General features: G+C 39.6%; 1 protein-coding gene across 18 annotated transcripts in view; it reads right to left on the bottom strand.

Annotated features, from left to right (window-relative positions):
- Positions 1–25,587, bottom strand: part of PLCB4 (phospholipase C beta 4) — a 222,591-nt gene that overhangs the window by 67,777 nt on the left and 129,227 nt on the right. For all 18 annotated transcript variants that reach the window (XR_011140503.1, XM_068940305.1, XM_068940302.1 and 15 more), the window contains 8 exons: positions 22,503–22,583; positions 22,157–22,216; positions 20,662–20,805; positions 9,408–9,487; positions 8,782–8,835; positions 4,788–4,869; positions 3,567–3,667; positions 2,882–2,939 (listed from right to left, as the gene is read on the bottom strand). Coding sequence is in view for 17 of the 18 variants with exons in the window: in XM_068940305.1 (XP_068796406.1) it covers positions 2,882–2,939; positions 3,567–3,667; positions 4,788–4,869; positions 8,782–8,835; positions 9,408–9,487; positions 20,662–20,805; positions 22,157–22,216; positions 22,503–22,583 (660 nt within the window). In the remaining variant the exon portion in view is untranslated. The remainder of the gene's footprint in view (positions 1–2,881; positions 2,940–3,566; positions 3,668–4,787; positions 4,870–8,781; positions 8,836–9,407; positions 9,488–20,661; positions 20,806–22,156; positions 22,217–22,502; positions 22,584–25,587) is intronic.

Below are 25,587 nucleotides of genomic sequence, written 5' to 3' on the forward strand. Positions count from 1 at the left end.
ATGTTCTGCACTCCTGAATTTGCAGACTCAAACACAACTACACAAAAACTAAACAATATACTAAAAGCATCAAGTTTCATTCAGAAGATAACGTGCCCCAGGACTAATCATATATGTCCAACATAGCTGCTTGTGCTTGTTCTAGTTACCATATTAGAAAGACACCCTTCCACTAGACCTTCTTAAGCGTATGAGGATGAACCATCTTAAAGCATGGACAGAAAGAACAGCTGGTTGATTTGCATTTGTTCTGTGCAGCAATAAGAACGGTCTCCTTTTGTGGAAATGCAGAGAAAGAGAGACAGCGTGAAAGAGAGAGAAAGTGAAAGGGAGTGTGTGCAAAAGGGAGAGTGAGAAAGTTGAGAGAGAGAGAGAGAGAGAGAGAAATAACAAAAAAGGATGCTCTCATATCTCCTTCCCAGAAGAAGGAGGAGTTCTGGTCAGACTACTAAATTTCTACTTTGACAGTTACTTGGCTTAAAATTTATTGCTGCAAATGAATGGCAGAAGCAAATTTCAATAGTAGTGATCTCATTTGTTTTTCTATTACTTTTCTTCTTTCTTAAAATTTGACTTTAAAAAAAAGAAGACCTAGACAAAACACTCAGTACTTGACAATAATTAAATTTCTAAGAACTTCCCAGAAGCTTTAACATTGATATGCAATTAAATGAGCTGTCAGCCAGCAGCATTTAAAATTCAAAGAGAGACAGTAGCTTGCCTGGGAAAACTCCAGGAAAACATTTCACTTTCCACTCATACCTAGAAACATACCCTCATACTCTCTTAAAAACCCATAAAACTAACAGCTTCTGCAGCATGCCTTGGAGGTTACTGAATTCAAAATAATTTAGGCAGAAGGCTCTCATGAAGAACTGCCCTGCCAAGCAACTCTCTTCTCCTATATAATCATAAAAATCTTTTCATATTTTCCAGCATTAAACATCACCACTGATTTAAGTGTTGGCCAGATGTCAAGGGGATAAAAACGATCCCTTCAGGATCACTTCACTTTTGGGTCATTTAGTGCCTTTGAATTCATGACCAAAACCTTCGACACCAAAAGACATCCAGAACAGACCCAAAGCCAATGGGTTTCAGATCATCAGAGCCGAGTGTCCCACTCTATAAAACCATTTGACTAATTTTTTCCAGCTTCAGTCTCCAACTAAAGGGCCAACTATAAGATCTCCATTTGAAAAATTTGCCATGTCCATAGGATGTAAGGAACAAGATGCATCTTTCTTCCATCTTGCCCATAGAATAAGGCTTCTAATTCTGACAAACACCTGCTAAAATCATACAAAACTGAGAGCACAGCACTTCAACTTTAGGCTTTTATTGAAGAGACAGCGGGGATAGCCAGGAAGTTCCTACAATTTCTGGCACTTCAAAAACGTGAGCTTCCAGGAAGCACCCTCTCAACTAAAATAATTATATAAATCAAATTTAAAATAAAGACAAAATAGTAGTATACTGAAAAATGAGGAATTACTCAACTCATGATTAACACACAAAAAAAGCCAGAAGTAAATACAGGACAAGGTGAAGGCAGGGCTTTATGTTTCACGCAGTGAAGTCTATCGCTACAAGTCAGCTTGGGGCTGAAGTACTTTAAAAGGATCATTTACAATTGAAATAACAATTTAAGCCTTTCCTCTTCTCAGTGCAGGAGCAAGAATGACATACCTTAACTATGACACTGAGTCTTGCCAACATTTAGACACTTAACTCTGTAAATAACTACAATGAAAGAACATCTCACAGTAGTGACATTAAGCATGTGCTTACGTTTGGCAATAGAGGGAACTATGTGGATGGTAACTGAGACCTCAAATGTGGAATCATTAGTGATGAAATTGTTAATCTTTTCACTATCATTTCTTTTGGAATACTCTTTCTACATGTAGTTCAGTTTTCATGAAGAATAAGGCATGCATTCCTTACTTTAAAAAAAAAAGAAGGCAAGGGCAATTTATTGCTTACATCTTCATATAGTAGTATCAAAAATACACAAAATATATAAAATAGATTTATAAATAGTAAAATAATTTTAGATAGAGAAATTTTTGGTAAAGGTACCTGGTCCCTAAAAGCTCCTATACGGAAGTAAAACAATTCCCTATATTCCAGATGACAAGAATCTACTGGTACAGCACCAGGGAGAATGTATTCATTTTTCAAGTATATGTTCTGTCAAATTCACACAGTCCAGCTGTTGTTGCAATTCTGAGTGAATCAATCTTCTGTAACTTACTGAGCTTTAGGAGTAGAAAAGAACCCCACTGTTTATTGAAGTACTTCTCACACTCATGATATTTTTAAGAAATAGTAAATACTCGTGCCCACAAATGAATTTTGGAAATACAGCAATAAAAATATTTCCTTTTATTCAACACATACAGTAATTCAAAAATCACAGACAAGCCCCTAGAATATCCTCTCAAACCCTGGATTTGTAATAGATGGAAAAAAACCACTGTTTATAAAAGCCCACTTCCTTTTTTCCTATGATTCCGAAGGATTAGCAGCTATATTTATCAGTGGCCTATAGGTAAAATATATTGCTTATAATAAAATACTGAAGTATTTTAGCTAAAATTGCATTGAATTTAACAGTATAAAACATATAAAACATATGTAACACACAACATAACACAACCACAAGTAATTAACAGACGCAATCCGCAAAGCCAACATGTAGAAAGCACAAGAACACATAAGGTTGAAGCTGATTTTTGCACCTGGATGTTACCATAATGGAAAGATCAGCAGATCAGAAGCATAGCAAATAATGGCATGATACATGCAATGGAAAGACTGGAAGAAGCAAGCCACTGCAGACAGACTTGTATGGTAGTTAATGTATGAAAAAGCTTACTTCATTTAGAAAGCTCACTAATTGGTCTACCGTTAAATAATCAGTTTTGTCTCCATTGCTGAAAAGAAATTTATTAGAGAATGTAAGTTTTCACATACGATGCTACAGTAGGTATGATTTACATGCTGACATTGTCGATACTTTTAAAACCTTCTACTTTTCTACCTGAAGTAGCTCTGTATCTCAAAATTAATAGTCACAGAATACATACTATCTATCTAGGCTAGGTGCAGTGTATCTCCTATATTTGGTAACACTTAGTAGATACTACTTCATAAAACAATATGTAAGTCTTCCAGCTGAGAATAATTTGAACAAAGAAACTTTTAGATCATCAGATTTCTTACTCAATTTAGTTAGTTCACATTCTGCGTTAATCACCTAAAAGGAGCAAGCTAAAATTACAGTAGTTAGTAAAGCCAATGCAAATAAAATAAAATAAAATAAAAAGTTCCAGGTGCTTCTTTTAACTCATGTAAAAGTTGCTACAAAATACACAGTGAACTTTTACATTAGCAATCTGAGAGGGAAGGACGGGGAAAACATAGACTTGAGTTTGTCTTAAAATACTGCTGATAGCACTAGGATTCACAGAGAGTCTTTACAGTGCTCTGTCACTTTTAGATATAGACTAAAACTACAGTAAAATAAGGTTAAAATAAGATCATATTAAATTTAAACTTACATCTTCCTATAGAGTTCCTCTATGTCAGTTCGGGGACATATCTTTTGGGTAAGCTCATAAAATTTCTCATAAGTAAACGCTGTAGGCTCAATTTCATCATTCTGCAACAAAATGCAAAGGTACATTATCCAGCAAAGGACTGTTTATGTGGGTTTTTTTTTTTTTTTCCTAAGAGCATATCTTACATTAGAGAAAGCAAATAAGAATTATCTTAGCACTTTACCTAATGTACATAGTTTCATTTGTATTTTCTGAAAACAGTTCTCAACTCATCTTTATCACAGATCTGTTTGGCATGCTTATAGTCTGACCTCACAGTAACATTCATTCTACATAAACACAGAACTGGAACACGATCTTTATTTTTCTCCTTAGGCTTAAGAAAAAGTCCAAGATGAACTTCAGGACATTTATCCTCAAGCCAAGGAACATTAGAAAAAAGTCCCAGGTTTGGTGCAAAGGTTTTAAATAGCAAAGCAGCTCCCATACAGGGGTGCGTAAAACTGCCATGAGGGAGGGAGGGAGGGAGGGAGGATGCAGGACTCTAATGAATTGTGTTGTGCCTTTTTTTTTTTTTTTTTTTTTTGGCTGAACAAGGCGAGCACTGCAGGAGGGAGGAAAAATTTCACCTCGGGTGCCAGGCAGCCCTACCACAGGGGATTCAGGCTTTTCTGTGCCCCCTCTCCCCGGCCAGAGACAGCGGACGGCGGCCAAGCCTGCAGGGCTGCCCCTCGCCAGGCGCTTGCTGCAGCCAGGCCGAGAACGGAGGCCTGGAGCCTCCGAAATGAAGGGAGGGAGACTCGGCAGGGAGCAAGGGTGAAGAAAAAGGCTGCAACTTGCAGCCAGTCGTCACCTGTGCGGGACTGTGGGCAGCAGCTCCAGCACGCAGAGGACAAGGCGCAGGAAAGGCAACCGGGGCCCAGCACGCGACAGAAAAACACTAGGTGCGTATTCGGCACCAATATATTTTATATAAATGCGCGAGGGGGCAGGCTATTACAGAAAAGAAAATAAGCCTGATCCAAGAAGTTTAAGGACCAGTGATGTCACATAAATTTAATTACATTTTGTTCTTAGTAAACAACCTATGGTGATGAATAACTTAAAAACATACCTATTGTTCGTGGGTATATGACGCAAACGGCTCAGATCACAGCTACAAATGTGAATGATTCATCCATCTCTTAATATACAAAAAACTTATTCAAAACTGCTAAATACCTTTCCACTGGGAAGACCTAATTCCTTAAGCGCCTGAAAGATCACTTTTTCTGTTTTACCTGATGCAAAGGTTCTGGTAATGCTAAAACAAAAAAGAGTGGGGGGGGGGGGGAAAGGAAAAATGTTAGTCACTTCTTAAACAATCACTTCTCTCTCTCTCTGCCAACACCTTCCTCTGGCTCCCACTGATGAACGTTAAGCACCTTCCAGGTACTCGTGTAGTTGAGTAAGGAACTCAACTGAGTTCCATAAGCACGTGCTCTGAGTTTCACACAGCAGAAATGCCCTGTCTGCTAGCTATCCATTACAAAATATATCAAAATAATGAACTGCAAAAAGAACGAAATTTTTTTTTTTTCTTCCAATATACTGGGCTACAGAACTGTGCAAAGCATTATTCTTCTGGCTCTTGCCACGTGACGGCATGCATAGGCAAACAACTGTGTTTAAAGAGCAGCAGATTCTCCAGGTGAGGAGAGTCATGTCTCCAGGCATTCCCGGTTGTGGGGACTCCCCTTCCTTTCTGAGCATTGACCTGCTCCTCTCAGAAGGCCACCCATAACGTAGGCCTGAACCATTCCCAATGGCCCTTTCCTTCCTCTTTCCTTTTCAAGCTCTCTGTGCTAACGAGAAACTCTCAGTTGCAAGTCAAATCTCCTTCCTTGCTCTCTCATCGGCTGCAGTGGTCACTCCTCCCTCTGAATGCTCCCTCACCTTACAGCCCTTACAAATAATCCTGTTCTAGACAGATTGTGCACAACTTGTTTAAGTAGGTTTCCACTTCCACTGAAATATTTCCAAACTCTGTGATTAAAATCCACTTCCTTCTGTAAAACATGAGTGATTTCACCATGCATGAGACTGACATGGCTTCACTTGAAAGGAAATAAATCCAATTAAAGCTTAGATACTGGGTATGATTAATGTGAAAACTTTTGGTCTATTTCTGTTTACACTTGAATAGCCTCTTAACTTTGGAAAAGTAGATCCAAGCTTAACAGCTCTCCTTTCTTATTTCTAGAGTTTAACCTAAAATGATGGGTCCTACAACCACTTGATTTTGCCATCTCAATCTGGATAGGAAAACTGTGGTCTGTAGGCATATCTCTTTCTAACACTGTCAAAAGCTGTACATTGGGAAACATGCTACAGCTGTAGCCCGATGAGAATATGTTGCTCTTTATCATCAAGTGAAACAAACATTTGCTGAGTCTTTCTGTTAATCCCCTGCATATTAAATAATTTCACAAAGGGAAAGATGTGAAACAAACTGTTGTTTTTATTTGTTGCCATAGCAATTCCGAGTTGTTTTACTCTCCAAAACACTCTAAACCTCTTACGTAAATATTTTCATACTAATAAAATGAATATCAGCAAGCCAAAGATCTAAATGATAAAATAATATTTTAACAAAACTTGGCCAATTTTTTTTTCTGGCTTCCTAATACAGTTAGACCTCTATGTCCCTATTTAGCCACCTAAGTAAGTTGTTTGATTTTCAAAGTTGATAAGTACTAAGATGTTTTCAATAAAATGTGGACTGAGGAGTTCAGGCACCTTTTTTTTTTTTTTTTTTTTAAATCTCATGACTTATTTCTCTACTTTCTCTATTCTGAGATGCAGAATAACGCTAGCTAGATTTACAGTCTATCTTCAGCCCTATAAAAACTCTACGCTTGTTCTAATGAATTGGCCCCCAGTAATAAATGTCATGTCAAACACGTGTAATATTGGCATAAGTAACTAATCAGAAACTGTGAGCCAAGATCCCATGGCTGCAGAAAACTTATTTTTGATGCCAAATTATCTTTTATTTCACCAAAGATGACAGCAAACACAGTAATAATTTGTAATGAGAGCAGCAGCCTAGAAAAAGATTGCATGGATCAAAAAATAATGCAACATAACACTTTCATTTTCCTACAGATATTATAAAAAAATCCTACTTTTTCCTCTACTAGAAGAGACTTCATCCTAGCAGATTTACATTCTTCTCGTTGTATGCCACGGGAAAAAACCACGTTACTTCTGAAGCAAGGAAGTTATTGGCTGACAGATACCTACAGGTGTTTAATCCTCATGTTCTACAGGTGTTTTAATTTTTTTTTTTTGCAGTGTGCCAATTATTTTTTCATTAATAAATTTTTAAAACACCTCCCAGATCTGGGACTGAACATATAAATCTATCCCATTTGTTGATGCATGAAATGACTTGGTTACAACTCCAAAGCTTTACTACTTTCAAATCATTACTTCAAAAATCAAATCAACACACGAACTGTTCAGAACAACTGTTCATAACAATCTTTTATCTTGGCTACACTGATTTCATCAGTTTGGCTAGAACTGGAAGTACCACTGCCTTCACTCTGTAAGAAATCCTCCAAAACTATGATTTCCAACCCTCATGAAACTGTAGACTGAGATTTCTTCCAACCAGTTTGGAGTAATCGATATTAAATATATATACTAACAAAAAGTGTAATTTCTAATTAACTTAATTAAGCCAGTGTAAAACAGATTTAATCCTCATTTATCGTAGTTTAGCTTCTGTTGGTAGGTTCATAAATAGAAGCTGTTAGTTTAAGTTATAAGGTAGTTATACAAAGGATAAGCATAGATTGAGCTTAGCTAATTTTTAAATAGGCTCTAGCTAAAGTGGTGCAATTTGCACGCCTATGTGCACGTGTTTTCTGCCAACAGAAAGTTGCAGAAATTGAGTAGATTTTTTAAATAAATGTTGATCTTGTTAATGATCATCTACAGAAATGTTAAAATCAGAAAATACAAAGCATCTTATCAAAGCCATATCCTCATAAGATCTGCAGATGTAGTCCTAGTCTCAGACTGCTGAAACTTATTAAGGTCTAGAAGACAAAACTGATGCTCTCCTAAGGTTTCCCCACTACTAACTATGCCAGTATTTCTTATCTCTGAAACACAGTAACTACGTTGGCAGTAATAGAGATATGCCCCGGAGTAGGTTAAAATCCAAAAGTAGTCAAGAAGAGTCACGACCCTGCAATCTCAACTGTTCTAAAGCAGAGTGAGGAGAACATTTATGCTGTTTACTACTGACCAGCCTAAGGTGTTTCACCTTCCCACGGCTTGCATTCTCCATAGCCACGTGCTAGCTGCAACAACCTGCACTCAACTTAAAAAGAAATGGAGAGCTCTAATTTCCAAGGTGAGATTTTCTCGCAGGGTTTTATTGTGCTTCAGTGTAAAAATGAAGTAAAGCTGATACTGTGATATAGGTTTCCCACAGCTTACCATATCTGCAAGGTCTTCTCCTGAGAGAACAAAGTTCTGTATCTCCACAGCTACAGCAATTGCTGCGGGGATCTCTGGGCAGGAGGAGGAGGAGGCAGAGATTTGAAGAAGCAGGGCTGACTAGAGTGCACTATGTTTAAAAACACATATATAAGGCAGATCAGAGCAATCTGGAGGTGTGTTGAAGAAGCACCACTGGTTTATCAGGGGAAAGAGATACTGGGGAGAGACTTGGCAAAACAATGTGAAACTCGGCGATGGTGCATAGCAGAGGTATTCTGCCTGCATCTCCCAATGCTTCTTGGCTTGCCTTCCTTCAGCTGGTTTCCTCAGCCACATACTCCTCCTCCTCCTATGCCTCTGCCTCCTTCTCTACCCCTTCCCTTTCTCCATGCTCCTCCTCTGTGCTAAGCGCCTACAGGAGGAGGGAGGCAGTGAAGTCCCCCATGCCCTGGGTTGCCCAGCACTGAGACACTTGCATGCCAGTATCCCGCTTCACCACAAACAGAGGTTGCTGGGACCTGTCCGCTCTTGCGATCTTACTGCCTCCCATCAGGGCTCTGTCGCAGAGGGGAGACCAGACCGCAGCTTTGATCCACCCTCTTTTCCAAAGCTGTAGTTAGAAGTTTACGGAGTAGCCTGATTTTTTCTAAGTCATAGAATTTGATTAACATTAGACACCCACTACTTGCTAAAAACTTGAATTCCTAACTGTGCTTACCTCCGAACTGGAATTTTGCCATTTGTGTTCGTCAGAAATGCCAGCTTCATCCAGCTGCAATTAAGAATGAAATAGTTTTAAAATGCCATCAATTAAAATGAGGAGCTAGATACTTATGTTCATCTCAAGAATACTGGCCTCTCTGTGAAATCAGTACAAACAAGTAATTGTTCTATAATAAAAATATTTCTCCGTAACCCTTCAGTGCTTAAGGTAGGGCAGCTCTGTAACTGTAAAGGCAAAAATCAGCCCACAATAATCAGTACCACAGTTAACAAGAGTCTGAAGAGAAGACAGACTCATGGGGCTCTGTTTGTGTGTATGCATCAACAAAAACCATCCAGACAACAAATAAAACACATAATATCAATACATCAAATGAACAGTACGAAATTCTCTCTCAGTTCCTCTTTGGCAGCTGTCAGATACAGGCTTGAGACCTCGTCTGGTCACAATGAAACATAAACCTTAAACTCAATTAACACCACTTTTGCATTAGACTGTTTTTGTGACTGCAGATGTTGAACTCAAGAAAAGAAGAAAAGAAATCTAAAAGAATGCAAATAGGAAAATACGAGGCCAGAAAAATACAGGAGGAGGACAGGGGAGGAGAGAAGGTAACTTACTGTTTCTTGAGACATGTCATGGGACTGACATTGTTAGCTCTAAAGTTATGTATGATGGATCCAAGCCCTTCTACCCATTGCTGAAAAACAACGAAAATACACAAGCGCTGAGTTAGGAAAACTGAAGAGGGAAAAAGTAGGAAAGTTTGTCTCAGGGGAAGGCTCTTCTCCTTCTTTGCAACTATGGGTAATGTTAACACCTGAGTTAAGAAAAAAACCTCTCCACTTAGCAGCCTATAACACCCTGGAAAAGACCAGCCACATTTACACGTTAATATTTGCTCCTTCACTAAACAAAATGATTGTGCCTTCCATTCTTCCAACTACTACAGCAGCATCCGCACTGCTATTAAAACAGTTTATTGCCAGCAAAGGAAAGTGGTCCATCGATTGATTTATTAAGCTTTCCATTTATAGCCTGTATAAATACATGTCTTCCTTTCAGTTGCTGCTGGCAATATTAGCTATTACTAAGCAACATTATACAGTATGTGATGACATATTTAAATTGTCCAGTTTTAGAACAGGAATGAAACAAAATATTAATAAACTAGAGCAGACCGCAGGGAGGCACAACAATTGTTATGTGACTCTGACCTCATCTAACACCCTGCTACATATTCAGTCCTGCTTTCTTTCTAGCTTTCAGCTTTAAAAAGCAAAACATTCCAGTAATCACTGGGATGACTGTCAGCCAACAGCAGCATTACAGCACTTATGTAATTCCTTTTTATGGATATAGTTTTCTACCATAGCTTGTGCCTAGACTTTGTAGTACTATATAGAAGAAGCTTAAGGATTAGGCCTTAACATGAACTCTTATTGATTTCAGCATGAATCCTGGCAGGATAAAGCTATGGGAAGAGGAAAAAAAATCGACGGCATTACAGGCCAAGTTCGATCTCAATTATGCTATTGTAATGCTAGGATTACTCAACAGATAATTTACACTGGTGGAACTGAGATGGGATTTGGTCCACTGCTTAACATCAACCTTATGAATAAAGAAGCTTCTTGCTTCCGGCCAATTTCTGTGCACGCAGCTTTCACTGACTTGGGCATGATCCAGAATTTGACACTTATAAATAGATGCAGACGAATATATTTTTCTTTTCATGAATGAGTGCTGTGCATCTGCAAAACAGATGAAAAAAATACCCATTTATGTAGGAGGAACGCTAAGATCTTTGGCAAATGGCATATAGTAAATCTGCAGGCAGTAAATCCCAATTGGCTAAAATAATGTAAAAATCATATAAGGTGTCAATTCATCAAATAAACAGGTGTAAGAAGACCCTCATACTTATGAAATGTTATAAGAATGTCACAAACTTCTGTTTTAACAGGGAGAAACTGTCATCAGACTCCCTTCTAAATTAACCTTATAAATCTATTCGGCCCTAGGAAAATGAGCCATTTATTAAGACATCTATTCATACTTAAATATTCCTTTTTAAAGTATCCTTTTTAAGAAGCACTGCATAAAAATATGCATGCAAAAAATGGGTATCTGAGAATAATCTGAAAATAAGTCTCAGGGAGTTATGAGACCAGCATACATGTTTCCATACATTTGGGATTTTCTCATATTTGCGTTTATTTCTTTGAGGATTTTTGCATATTATAACTCTTCATACATTCTTCTCTTATTATAATTCTTAGAATTATTTTTCCTTGATATTTTTATCACATCTAAAATACATGTGATACTGCATAGAGACAGAATTCCTGGAGTGAGGGAACATCATATAACCAGAACAGCCAGTTAGGCACACAGACACACAGCAAAGTAATGCAACGGGACATTCCCGGCAGTTTCTCTGCTCTCAGAACACTTCTCTCTCTTCCCCTGCAATATTTGCTCCGCCCTTGCTACCTCAACACGTACTAATAGTCTATCCTACCACACATATTCAAGCTTTGCGAGTCTCTGCCAGGGAAGAAAAAAATCCATCTCTCCAGCACTCACAACTCAGATGCGGTGGAGGGTAAGAGGCTCACATGGTCTCTTCTCTGAAACAGCTTCCAAACTTGTGCTGAAAACAATCCATCAGTAAAAGTCCGCCCTCCCGTTTCCCAGCTGCCTGAGTAAGAGAACTCAGGAGTAGTAGTATGGAGGTACTGCCCAGGGATAGAAAGCAAGCAAGGTTCATAGGGAGAGATAATGTTATTTTAATGTTATTTATTAGAACAACTGACATAACTGGAAACAGCTGATAGACTTAGGGAACACTGTTATCTTTTCCTACAAATGTTTCCTCATTTAAGATCATACTGGAGGAACACTTGTCAGAATTTCATGATAAAAGCCTGAGCTCTAATCTAGCTAGGTATATCTCAGGTATTTTTCAGTCATCTAGAACTGTGAACATCCAACTCCGGGGTTTATAAATTATCTACGTTTGTGTGTGTGTTTTTTTTTTCCTAAGAGCAAAATGTAACATTACTGCTGCATTAATATTCTCATAACAATATAATAATTTGCCCTAACATCACCTAGATTAGTCTGCTGTCCCTTAAAAGCACCTGAATCTTTCAACATCGACCAAGAAAGTAAAATGGCATATGCCTGGCAAACAAAAATAATTGCAAAAAAAACCAATCAAGCTATACGTATGTTGTGAATAAGCCTCCAACTTTCAGAAAACATTTTTTTCCTGCTAAAAATGCCATTGGTGCAGTACTGGCAACGCCAACATTTGAACAGGAAATAAATACACATCGATCAATTTTGATTTGAAGGCAACAGACTACATCAACTCTAACAAGATTTAACATTTCAATGTAAGATTACCCAGCACTCAGTTCCCAAGTCACTTCTGCACATCAAGAACCGCTGCATGAAAGAGACATTGCTAGGAAAAAAAAAGTCTAGGGAAAGATCGATACACTGAACATCAAGTAATTTATTTGCAAGAATTGCTCTGATGACTCCCACTTTAGAGGGACTCCCTAATCTTTATTCAGGCCCTTTCTGACAGAGAGGCCAGATCAGGAACAGCTCCCTTGAACGTCCAGAGGGCACAGAAATGCAGCCGAACGCTGATGAAACACAAAAGTATCACGTCTCTGCTGACACTTGAGCAAGGGAGCAAGCTAAGAGAGATTTTGTCAAACTATGGATCATCTTTACGTTGGTATGATGCCCTCTGGGCTGGATATGGCAGTTAAAGACCCACACTTCCCTGTCTGTGCCACATCATACAGCTGCATGATGCTGCAGCATCTGGCTGCTTGCACTCAGTTTGGGGCTAAAGCAGTTTCTGGAGTGCTACATCAGAAATTCCCTGCAGGCACCAGCTGGCCCCAAATCAACTAGGAATAAGAGAGCTGAGAAAAAACGCTTCTGGATTATGAAAAGACTGGATAGAAACAAAATGCCATAAAAGGAAAACATTTCTTGATCCACAGATTAATATATAAGCTCAGTGCAAGACATTCAAATTATTTGTTAACTGGTCAACACAGAACACTCTTCTGAGCCAGCATAGTCTCCAAATAACAATTACATTCGTCATCATTTTTAAGGCACTGTGATCCAATGCACAGATACTCACCAAAAGTCAACACTTGAATACTGTGACAAATGTCAAGCTACCAATAAATTGTTTCCTGGCAGCAAATCATTTCTGGGTTAAATGTACACTTGTATAATTACCATGCAGAAGGGATGAAAGAACAGTTCAGATTTTTCCCAGCTAACATGCTATGAGGACCCTGTCAGTTTTATGGATAAAGCTAAGACCTGTATACCTATGTAAGCAAACAGGGATAAACATCATCAAATCTATTCCTTGGTGCTCAGCATCTCCAAATCACCACCTCTCCAAAGAGGGAAAATCCTATAATAATAAAAAATTCCGAAACGAGGTAGATAGGAACCAGTTCACTTGAATCTTACAGAAAATGGAACTATACTGTTTTTGATAGAAAGTCAGGATACATTTGGTTCTTACTCAGGCTGGTGCTAAATATTTTCATATTTTCTATTCATATCTATTAATATAAATCCTGAATGGCTCTCTGTATAACAAGAATTATTCTAGATTCATATAGGAAAGGAATCTGGGCCCTGCTGTCTAATCTCAGAGAAACAACCACGAAACGAAACAAAAACCAAAGACACCTTGAACACAGACCCATAGGCTAATACAAGAGGCTAAAACCTAAGTGCACTGTAGGTTGCAATAAGCCACTTGCATTGTTTTTCTGTAACATGATCCAACATTGTCAGATGCCTCTACATAGAGAAGGTGCAAGAAAGAGTGATTGAAGAAGCAATCTCTCAGCTTTTGCTGGAGAACTCGATTGCTTTTGAGGCACTTAGTGACCCTGCATTAGGTGAGGGTCATTGATGAAACACGGCCAGCAGCGGCAGGGTGAACAGATAGGTTTGACCTCTCAGCTGTCTCTTAGCCACCGACCTTTCATTTAGGAGGGTTAAAAAGGGCTAAAATTATGACCACTAAGAAGGGCTAAAAAAAAATCACTCTAACCTACAGCTCATGGAATTCCATACAAGGTCATCTGTGGCTTATTTATAGATGAGGCCAGTATTATCCAGGCCTCTTGAGGAGATTTTACCTTCACTTCTTCAGTGCAGTCTTTCCACAGTTGCACTCTGCTTAAGTCAAGTGCCAGGAAAGCAGTAGAGAGAGAGAGAGACACCGCGCTCTGATTTTGGTATTTAGTGCCTACGACGGGCTGTCAGAATCAAGGGCTTGATAGCTTGAAGGCTAGCATTTCTAATTTAGTGTATTATCCAGACCAATCTACACCGTATCCCTGCAGCTCAGTCCTGCAGTCCACAGCCCACAAAACAAAGCCCCCGTAGACCTCCAGGGGCAGCCTTCTCCCCCATGAGGGCTCCCTCCACCCTGTCCCACTCTGTCACCCAGAGCTGCCTTCATTCGGGGCTTCTGCCATTGGGATTGGCTCTTCCTCTCCATGGAGGAAGCTGTAACGACAGAGAAGGAAAAACTCTGACAGTAGTTGGCCCCTGGGCAGTCAGTCTCAAACTTTTTCATGCTGCAAACTCAGCAGTATGGATCTGGCTAGAGCAGTTTAAACCATCCGCTTCTTGCTGTTCATTTACTGCCTTGCATGGAGGTGCAATACCAGATCATTCTCTGATGAGAGAGCCCATATTTATATTAGCATCTAGCCTAATATAAAACATCACTGAGGAAAATGAACGAGGAATGGGCACACGGTTTATTACCACAGGAGAATAATGGAAAACATCTTAAACTGCATCTGCTATTTCCAGAATTACTTGGCACCAATCCATAAAGAATGGTAAACTGTGCAGTCCCAAACAGTGGTATGAATGTTAAAGGATCATAAAACTTTGCTAGGCTTGCAAGCCCATTTACAACAGTTTACAATTACTCGGGATCAAGACTCCCTACTTTAATAATGGGGAGGAAGGGTCAGAGTAAGCACATGAACTAGTATTGCCTGTTCTGGCTAAGGGATGCTTCAGTGTTAGATACTATTCAACATGGGTGAAAAGCACTTCCCTGGTTGATGGTGAAATTAAACATCTACTGGCTCAGCAATACAAGATGACAGCAGAAAAGATATCCAGGCATGGGGATTCCTACACTCCTAAAGCAGAAGTTGCTAATCGCTGCGATGAAAGATGTGGTCTGTTAGCTGAAGGGCTGTGAAAATTCATGAATCCCTGTGTGATCAGGCAATGGTGGAGAAGAAAGAGAAGGTATTCAAAAAGGTCTGTATTCAGACCTGAAAATTCTCATTTCAAGACAACTTAGGAATTTGCAAGCATTGGCAATTACTGATCAACCACTTGTTTACTGACAGAATTGCTACCTTACTGTTCAGCTCACTTAAAATTCCTCCCTAACCCCATGGCCTTCCACAGAACTACAGGGATGTTGTCTGGAGAAGCAGTGAGGTTAGTCTGATAAAATGTCCCCCCCCTTTGATGATTTTGTAATTTATTAAGAAAAACCAAACCAACACAAATAGCCAAAATAATCTAGCTACCTCAAAACCCAACCTTTTGCCGTGAAACACTCTCCCCTGTGTGCTAGGAGCAGTCCTGAGCTATGTATGAGGGTGTGGTTTCATAAGCTGCAGGCTCAGGAAGCCCATGGAGAACAGAATGAAACTTTCCCAAGTCTTTTCAAGAAATAAATGGCCTGGCAGGATTCCCTGGTATTTTGCCCATGTCTGTCAACACCATGACCAGTAGATGTCCCTCTTCTCTCAACACAGATGTCTCATAAATCACTTCTAGTCTATGAAAACTACCATATCTCTCACACATGAGACAGCAAAAGCAAGAAGACTAGACTAGTGATTTTGTAAAACCCATCCACTACCTGATCAACTGCAGCACAGCCTTGCTGGATATGACTACTGAAATTCTGTTACAAAGATAAAGGGCTTTTTCCTATTTCAAGTATTTCATCTGGAAAGCCAAGACACATACAAACACTCCATATTATGAGCTGCCTGACGTGTCCAGACTGCTTCCACCCCTCAGCAAAGCTTTCCACCCTGGAATGAGTTTCCCAGCACTTGAGAAGTCTACTCTGAAGATGGCTGGAAAACTCATTTTGGTTGCTTTTGTATGTAGACTGAGGCAAATATAGTGGAGTCTTACACAGTGAAACAGACCCTTTTTTTTCCTGGCTTCGGAGAACCAGTGGTGAAGTTTTGAATTTATTGACAATTCTGCAGCGACATTACCAAGAAAAAACATGAGAAAGCAGAAAGGCAAGCATATTGAAATCACAGGCAGATTATTTTACCTGCAGGCCAGATATGAATCCTGGCTAGGATATGAAGATTTTTCTACATACTTGGCACAGAGCTACCTAAATGTGTAAGCAGTAGTCATATATTGCAGACAGTCATAGGTTGGAAATATTTATTTACCACATAGGCTGTGAGACACAACTAATATACAAACGTAATGGGACACACAGAACAGCAGTAGACGTTCAGGGTTCTGCCCAAGTACGTTCTGCAGTCTTTTTGGACAGTTTTGATTTGAAACATCAGAACAAACCAAAGCTATGGGAAAACAGAACCTTTCTGTAATGTGTCTGTGGGATATTCCTGCAGGAACCTTCTACGACGCTCTGGTTGTTCTCCTAGCAATATGATTTGGGCAAATAATTAATACCTTGTTTCACGGGAAAAAATTAGAGTCAATTGAAACAGAACTTTTAGTAAGTCAAAAACAGCCATATAGTAGAACACCAAGAAAAAAATATCAGCCTGAAGTGCTTTATCTTAGCAAAAACATGGTAGTTCATCTAATTGTTTTAAACAAATTGAAAACAGTTTAAAAATGAAAGACTATTCAAATTCAAAAGCTGAGAAGTTTAAGAATATCAGTATGAAATGCCTGCAGCTGCAGACACCTCCAATGCCATAATATTATTAGTTATATAATAAAGCTGATATTTTACCCATAGTCTGATTCTTCGTATATGACTAGCAAAGTGTTTCAGCAGGTGCTATTTGCAACTCATTCTTGTGACTCACAGGTTAGCCACCAATGTGCAATTCAACATCTCAGTGAGTAACACATCTGCAGAAAACGTCTGTTTTCTACCCACTCCAGCTACGCCACTGGAAAAGGTTACTTCCTTCATCGCATCCCCTCTGCCAGCTCCCATCCCTACCTACCATCAGCAGAATTATTTGTGTGAGCACTTCCGAGAGCTAGGTTATCTCAAACGCTGGTGTGAGCTTCACCTCTAAATCGGTGAGCTTAATTCTCTGACTCTTCCTCGAAACGAATTAGGAAGCATTCACACAAACTCCTGTACTAGCAGGACAGAGCGAACAGTACACTCTGGCAGAAGCACAGAAACTATCAGCTGGAGAAACAGTTCCTCCCAGCAGCACAGTCGAATCAGGGAAAGAACAACTTTTGCAGCCAAATTTACGCCTGGTATGCAATAATATTAAAGAACGTAAAAAGAGCTGACTGTACCTAGGTCCATTTTTTAAGTTAAACTCCTTCACATAGTGCCAAAGTCGGTGAGCAAAGAAGGCATAAAGTCCAGATGTGGGGTTGCTAAATTACAACAGCTTCAATGGATTTACGCCAACTTTGGATAGGCAGCCGAGAGCCAGAATGCCCTGTGCTAAAGCCTCACATCAGCACTACGTTGCCCCTGCACTAAGAAAATTCACCCCCAAATAATCAGTGGTCCTTTCGAATGTCCTAGATTGGGGAAAGCAGATTATAAGATTACTAGGTAATGGAAAGTCAATCTAAGAAGCAAAAAAAGAAAAATACACACATACACACATACATCAATAATGTGCATGTGCTTTTTTTTTTTTTTTAACCTTTTAGCTCACTGTAATTTCTCTAACCTGCTTTAATCGGGATTCCAAATATTAGATTTTAGAATCCACCTTTTACAATTGCTCTCTACTACCATACTGAAGTTGCTTTAGGAGTGGACCATGACAGCTGCTTGGAATCAGACACAGAGTCCACCCTATTTTGTGGTGGTTTTGTTTTAAGAGTGGAAATGGAGACCAATTTCTCAGCTGAAAACACCAATAAAATTTAAGTAGATAGAATGTAAATACTGGAGTTGGAGTTTGGAGACAAGTGGAGAGATAATAAACACACTCTTGTTGTTGGAATAGCTGTACTTGGAGCTCAGTGACGGCTTGGCCAGACCTGCTGAGCTCATTGCCACAAGAGGCCGAGGAACGCGCAGAAGATGACAGATCCTAAACGACTGCCTGCCACGAGCCCTGCCTGGAGGGCAGGAGCTCCGCACGCGCCACGACATGCCTGCACACCTACAGTGGTCAAGGCATCGGTAAGAGATGACCCCTCCACACTGCTACTCTCTCTGCCTTACCACCTGCAAAGTCTGCTTCCCACTGAAACTGCTCCTTACCACATGGGTAGCCTGAAGAAGGCAGGAACATACATTCATTTTCTTCTCCAAGGCTACTCAGGCCCATGTACAACCAGGCCTTCAGTGGCTAACAATTACTTCTTGGCCTCATTTGAGGGTATTATCTACAGAAGCAGAACACCTTTCCCCCAAAAGAAAGGTTCTGGGCTTCTGTATTTGGATCCCCTTGTTTTCAAGTATCCCAAACAGGTGTGAACCAATCCTGAGCTCGGTTTACATGAGGAAAGGCCAAAACGTCTATGGGGAATAATACTCATCTTCCTCACGGCAATAGGTGGGAAAACAGCAGGAACGATTAGAGATGTATCCTTTACAGATATCTGGACTGCTCAAGCTACAGTCGTTGTCCCTTTTCCTCTAAATTCTTGCCTCTGTCATATCACAATGGGGGCTTACCTCTGAATGTGGATTAAGTTAGGGCTTGTTTTAAAGCACAGTAGTAGAAGCTGCATAGCTACCAAATGCCACATACAGATTATCTTCATCTAGAAAAGATTTACTGTGTCCCAGAATAAAGACATCTTCTCACGAACAAACCAGGAAGAATTAAGCAGGAATAACTCCATGAGCAGATAAATCCTAGAAATTTTTCTTTTAGCCCAGAAGTATAGTAGGAAGTCACGTACTCATCATACACAAAAGGTCAATACAGTACAGGCCTCCCCCAAATTACTTGCTGTATACCCATTTCATCTACGAAGTCACAGCTTTAGCTGCAGTTTAGAAAGCCCTACAATGTTTATGGCCTGATATACTTTACTGTCTCCCTTGTGCCTGAAACATATCAGATCAGGTGGATCACACTTGCCGACAAGTCCCAGACATGTATTTTTGAAATCTGGAAGTATTTTTGGTGGAAAGACTCGCAGGTGCAGAACTCCCACAGCTACAGGCTTCTCAGAGCCGACCCACAAGCAGACTTCAATACACGACACATCATCCTGGGTAACTATATCTTGGTTGTTAATGAAGAAGTATACATCTTAGACAGTATAATCACCTTACATTTGACAGTCCATGTAACTGGCCAATATACTGTTACAAACAAGCTGGTGTATACAGTTTATCCTGAGCGAAGGTGGCTAACTACCTTAACTCCAACCTTTTTCTGAGTATGTTAGAAACACTGCTTGGTTAAGTATATAAGTGAACGCCTCCTGTGCCTCTCTTTCTTTGCTTCTTAAATGGTTTCAAAACATAACAGCAGCACACTGTTTCCCTGAAAGCCAGCTGAAAATACACACAGTAAAATCAATTTAGTGTATCTATGTGAGTTATACAAGCATGTCTTCTATCATGGAGTTTACTCAGTACTCCCAACGGTTAAAGAGGTATGGATCCAAGCACTGAAAAACCAACTGGGTCTGCCAAAGGACTTAATGATACTGCACTCAACAAACAGATATTCTGTTTTAAAGGAGGGGATTTAGCAGGCATACTGTTGCTGATCACTTTTCAGGATTTATGCCAGAGGCAAAGCAGGGTATAACACCTCATAAGCGCACACAAATCTGTAAGTGTGCCTGCCTTATGGGACAGAAAAGCAAAAAATGTGTATTTTAAAAACCCCTTAAATCTCTGGATTGTAACTATCACTATACCATCAGTCCTCTGGATCAAGTTTCTCAGGCAGAGCAATTTATAGCAGCCAGACCGAGTACCAGGCCTTGGTGGGGCCACAGAACTGTAAGAAGCATTGTGAACTGCAAACTTAAGCTCTCCGGAAAGATGACGTGCAAAAAGGCACTATTGTTTTCATATGGCTGTTCCATGTAAACGGGAAACAGAAAAGAAGCTGGGTACACCGGAATCCTCTTAACTGTACAGAATTTTCTTTCCTGCATTTGTCTTTTCAAATAATATGAACCACACAATACAATTAGGTTATCGCTCAACAAAATTTTGGAGGACTGAGCTCCACCCACTAGGAAAACGAAAGTAATTGCACTTCCCTTCAGCATCACTGTGTGTCTCAGACCCACTGCATACTCTGCTCCACACAGTCTGCTATATAAACCCCACATGAGGCTGCTAAATACTTGGGAGAATGCTGCGTCCTATACTTAATGGTCTCAGTGCCTACTTTTGATAAATTACCATGCATGCAAAGACTGATAAAGTTGCTATTTCCTTTCACCACAGCACACCGACATTTTACAGAATGCTCCAAATGGATGTTTGTTGTCCTTTTGTAGAGCGTGGCAGCAGACATTAAAACGGGTGTTTCGGTCAGCCAGGCATGCTGATTTGCTTCAGAAAAACAATCTAGCGGAGCTGAGGAGCTCTCCTTTTTTCCTCCCACACACTGTTTAACTGTGGAATACCTTGGCTATTTCTGTGCTTTCCGCTACCATGAAAGTGAAGCTGATGTTCACCAGATCTGTGCCACTGCAAACACACACTATCCGTCCTTCCAACTCATTTTCTGATTTTCCAACAGCCTCAAGTGCAGTTAGTATTTTGGGATCCTGTTAAACAGAATAAATAACTTGTTACATTTGCAATACCTTTTTATTATGCAATACACTATGGCAAAGATGCATTTCCGTCTCCGTATGCATTAACATCTTTAAACCTTTGCCCGTCACCTTAAATGAGTGCTTTCATTTAGAATTCTTGTGATAAGCCCAAAAAACAATATATTCTAATAATTATGAGCATAATTGTGAGAGCTCAGAAGTAAATGAAGTATTTTAAATACATTTCAGAGAGTTAAATTAAAAATTACATACATTACAGTCATGAAGAAGAAAAATGAATCACTCCAAGGACTGGAAGGAGAGCGAAGGTTTTAATCTCTAAGTAAATTATTCCAATCTAGTTAACTCTGTAATTACTGAAAGTTATGATCTGTACAACTTTTGGTTGTTTCTTAATGATATATCTTACGAGCTGATACCTCTGCTGAAGGTCAAAGGCTATGGACTTAACGGGCATAGAGAGCAAACTACCCATGTACAGACAGAGGTGAAGTCTGAAGCACATTGATATGGTTGTCTGCAGATGAAACGTGAGGTTGTCTGCACTACCACTTCTCGTGCCCCTTTTCTGCAGGGGAAACATTTTAGTCTATCAACTCTCAAGAGAACTACTAAGAAACGGTTGTCTACAGTTAACACAGTAATGCTTATTGCTTCAAAGTGGAAATGCAAAAGTGTTAACAGACACCTTGCTGGACAACAAATCTTCAAAACTGAACATCTGAAGACAGGCCCAAATTTCATCTCAGAAAATTCTATATATGCTTTCTGCAGAATACCATTGAAAATATTTCCACAGCTTTGTTTTTTTTGTAGAACTCTAGCTAGTTCTTCTGCTGATGTTCTTCAAAAGGGCAGACAGTGACCGCTTGCTCTAGTGTACTGCTGCCATCCCTGACCATCTAACTGTATAAAAAGGGATGCAAATAAAACTTCCTAGTTTTTATGTTAGTGAAACAATAAGATATAGCAAATTTTAAATAGATAGGAAAAAAAATGGAATAAGAAATATTGTCTTCCGGATTCCTAGAACAAGTATCACAATGAAATGTTACAAAATAATTAAAAATTATGGATACAAACACTTAACATTTCTTTTCCAGCTTTCACAGTGGCCTGAAAGCAGAGTGCTGCACTGAATCAGAAAGACCAGATACAGAAACTTCACACTGCAATTACACCAAATCACTTAAGTTTAAAACTTAAAATTTTAGAATACAATCGCAAAAGAAAAGTTGTGTTGCTGGTATTTTGTAACTAGATGAACTGCATTCTGCACTTCACCTTCATTTTAAATATTTGCTGTTTAAAGGAAGAGTATAAACTAACTGAAGAGTACCTTTGGTACAGCTCCAAAACGAACACTGTTGATCAGGGAGCACTCTAATACCTGTCCTTCCTGAAACAGCAAGAAAAGGTACATGAGTTCAAAGGTCTGTTGACACATGGCTCCATGTAGGAAGTGCCCCAAAAATAAACAATGAGTCTTATTTGCAAACACTGTTAATTAACACTAAACAACGCATTTCCCCTTCACATCTGTTAATTCCCTCTTAAGTACTTCACTTCTGTAAATTCTAAAAGAGCAGGACTAAGGCTAGTTTTGTAAACAAAGTCATACAGTATTTTAAATTTTAAAAAATTAGTAATATGTAACATATATTACTGACATAACTGTAATATACCTTTCCTTCACTTTTCCAGCTCAGAAAAAAGCCAAATTCATCCACTTGAAAGAGACAGTTGGTTTCAAAGACAAAAGATTCCTATAGAAAAGAAAGTACAGACCAATATTTTAGTGACTCTGACAAACGCCATAAATTAATTTACTGATCAAAAATAAAAGCTTGTTACATTTTCCCCCAACTGTCTTCCTAGAGAATTTGCCATTTTCAAGCAATTTGAAATGATGAGTGAGGCTTATAACTAATGATCAATTTTAGCAATTTGAGACATTAGGATGCCCTTAATTAATATTTTCCTACCTCTCTTTGCAACCATGAGGGTTTTTGGTTTTATTTTGTTTCAATAAAAGCAGTGATTCTTACCTAATCAAAAACTTCAGGGAAACAGAACTTCAGAAAAACTCCAAAATATGAAAAGGTTAAAATTATGCAGTCTGCCAATACTGCACTTGGGATCAAACCACCATATTTCATTGTAACATTTAAAATTCAGAAGTGCTTCTCTGTTTGACTGTCACAGTACGTATGTCACAAGTATTTTGTAGTGAGAGTATCAGGCAAGCAGAGTTTGAAGGATACTGACGTGTAGAGAAAACAAGAAAGCATGGCATACCAAAGAGACTAGACAAGGCAAAAAATTAAATGGGCTGAATTAAGGGATTTCCCACACACACCTCCAGCCTCAATTAATATATCAGAAATCAAGCAAAAACGTAGGGAGACATCACACTGTGCAGAATCAATCATTTTTTAAAGGAAAGAAGGACTTCCTGAATTAAAAGGCAACAAAAATGCATGTGTGCAGGCGAGAGCACTGCTTAGTGCTTCAGAGTTCAATACTTTGTTCTGTGTTAAAGACAAAGACTGGGGAACCTTTCTGATATGCCATGTCCTCTCCCTTGCATATAGCATGGGTAGCAAACACATGAATATACAGCACCATTTTCAGAGTAAAAGATCTTATGCAAAGGACAATTTGAATCTAGGTAACTAAATGGGTACAAACTCCAACACCCTCCATCCATGGGGCATGCTTTAAAATCAGTAGGTCTTTCCAGGACAGGCTGGTCTCACTGGGTATGTGGTGTCTCTGAGGTACCACTCCAGGAAACAAGGTATGGGACTTACCCATACCTTCCAGGGGCAACCTTTTGATGCCTTTTTGGCCTTTGCCATGGAACAAGGGTGTGGGTTGGGCTAGGGGAATGGTCTCATTCTGGTCAGGTCTTCATCAGAAGCTGGGCATGAAGTTGAGGTTGTACCAGGATCCAGGGTCTGGGAAACGTCCTCGAGCTCCCCTAGATGAACACAGCCAAAGGGGATAATTGTGCTGTGCTTGGGATAATTGCTCCTTTGCCATGGACACATTCATTATTGAATGCTGTCTATCACTTCTGGGCAACATTTTTTGTTCTCAAATCAGATTTACAGAACTAAGGTTCTGACACACCAAAGTTCCCCATCCAAGCAGCAAACAATTATCTTAATTTTACAGGCAGGGGAGCTGATAGGAAGCAGGAAGTTGCTGCAACTCAGTCTGAGCCAATTCCACAATGCAGGAGTTTCCACTGGGCACAGCTCTTCTCTTTCTCTTCTTTCTCTTCTTTCTTTTCTTGCTAGCCTTGACTTGTCCCACTGAATTATTTTTTCTGCAATTTCCCTTCTTGTATAGCAAATAAAGCATCTACTATCAGACCATGTAGCTGCAAAATGATCAGTAAGGTTCCTAACCACCTTTGGTTTCTTCTTCCCGCATTGTGCTGAGATGACTAGTCCTGTTCCGGACTCAAACTCTTCAGCAGTCAGATATGATAATGTTTAGCTCAAAATCTATTTCCATAATTTTGTAATCCTTCTGGTTAAGATACTCATCTATCAGTAAAAGATGGATAAGGACACTGCTCTAGATTACGACCTAGATTTTTCTCGTCACTCAGTGAAACTTGGGAACACAAATGTCTCATGCTGTACTAGAGCTGTTCAGTCATCAGGACCCTCTAGCAGGATTTCTGAGCTCTGTACTGACTTGCTATACGACCTTAGTACTAACCATTGTTTTTCCTTCTCCCCATGTGGCCTTGTCTGCTAAGGTAGGGAACTAAACACAGAATTTCAATGAAAATTGGAAGCGCAGATTTGAAATATTTCTCTTGAAAATTGCAAGTCCTATAGTATAGCCACTGGCTCTTGCTATGTTTGCATAGCATGCCCAAAAGCATGGTGTCTCTCTCTCAGGTAGGCTATCTAGTTACTACCACAATTAAATAACAGCCTATGTATCTCAAAAATCTGATGATATCAAAGAGCCAGACCATCAAGTTCTCACTGTTTACAGGCTACACATCTTAACTTCTGAGCCACTGTTTTTGCAGTCCTTGATTCCTGTAACATTCCAGATGAAATATGCAGTTAGATACATGGGTATCTAACCCATGTAAATGAAAGCCTTCAATGTTTCCAGAAGAGTTCCCTTCAACAAAACTAATCAGACTTCCAACTACCCATACCAAACCTGGCGCAACCCATAGCAAAACTTGCAGCAAGGAATGCAGATAGAGAGTATCGCACTTACAGATGGACAACAGTTGCACCAAAGGTGGTAAGTAGCACTCCTTTCTCCGGTGTTTTGGAAAGCAGCAAATTCAGCTGCAAGGAGCAATACTTAACAGCACTGACATCCCACCCCACGGCTGCTCAGCGTCTCCTGCTGGCTAACCCTGCATGGCTGCCTGCTGGGTACACCCAACTACAGTGCAAAAGGGCTTGGTTTTGAGATGTCTCACTTTCCCTATCACAACGTCAAGGATCCTGGTGCCTCACTGAGGGTTCCTGATCTCACTCACAGATGTGGGCACTTAAACTCTGTTCTGTATCTTCTCTCACTAAGGCGTGAGAGAAGAGCCATAGTCACACAATGGGCCATACTCATTCACTTAGGTCCAAACAGGCCAAGTTTCTGAAATGGCATTTGCTAAGGGAAAAAATGTAGCTTTTACGAACCTCCTTTCTGAGACTGGTATTCAATGTCCACTAGTGTCTTATTAGTTTATCTATTCCCAAAACTGAAAATACCGGGTACTACAAC

This window comes from Struthio camelus, chromosome 3, assembly GCF_040807025.1.
Source record: "Struthio camelus isolate bStrCam1 chromosome 3, bStrCam1.hap1, whole genome shotgun sequence".
Classification (NCBI taxonomy): Eukaryota; Metazoa; Chordata; class Aves; order Struthioniformes; family Struthionidae; genus Struthio; species Struthio camelus.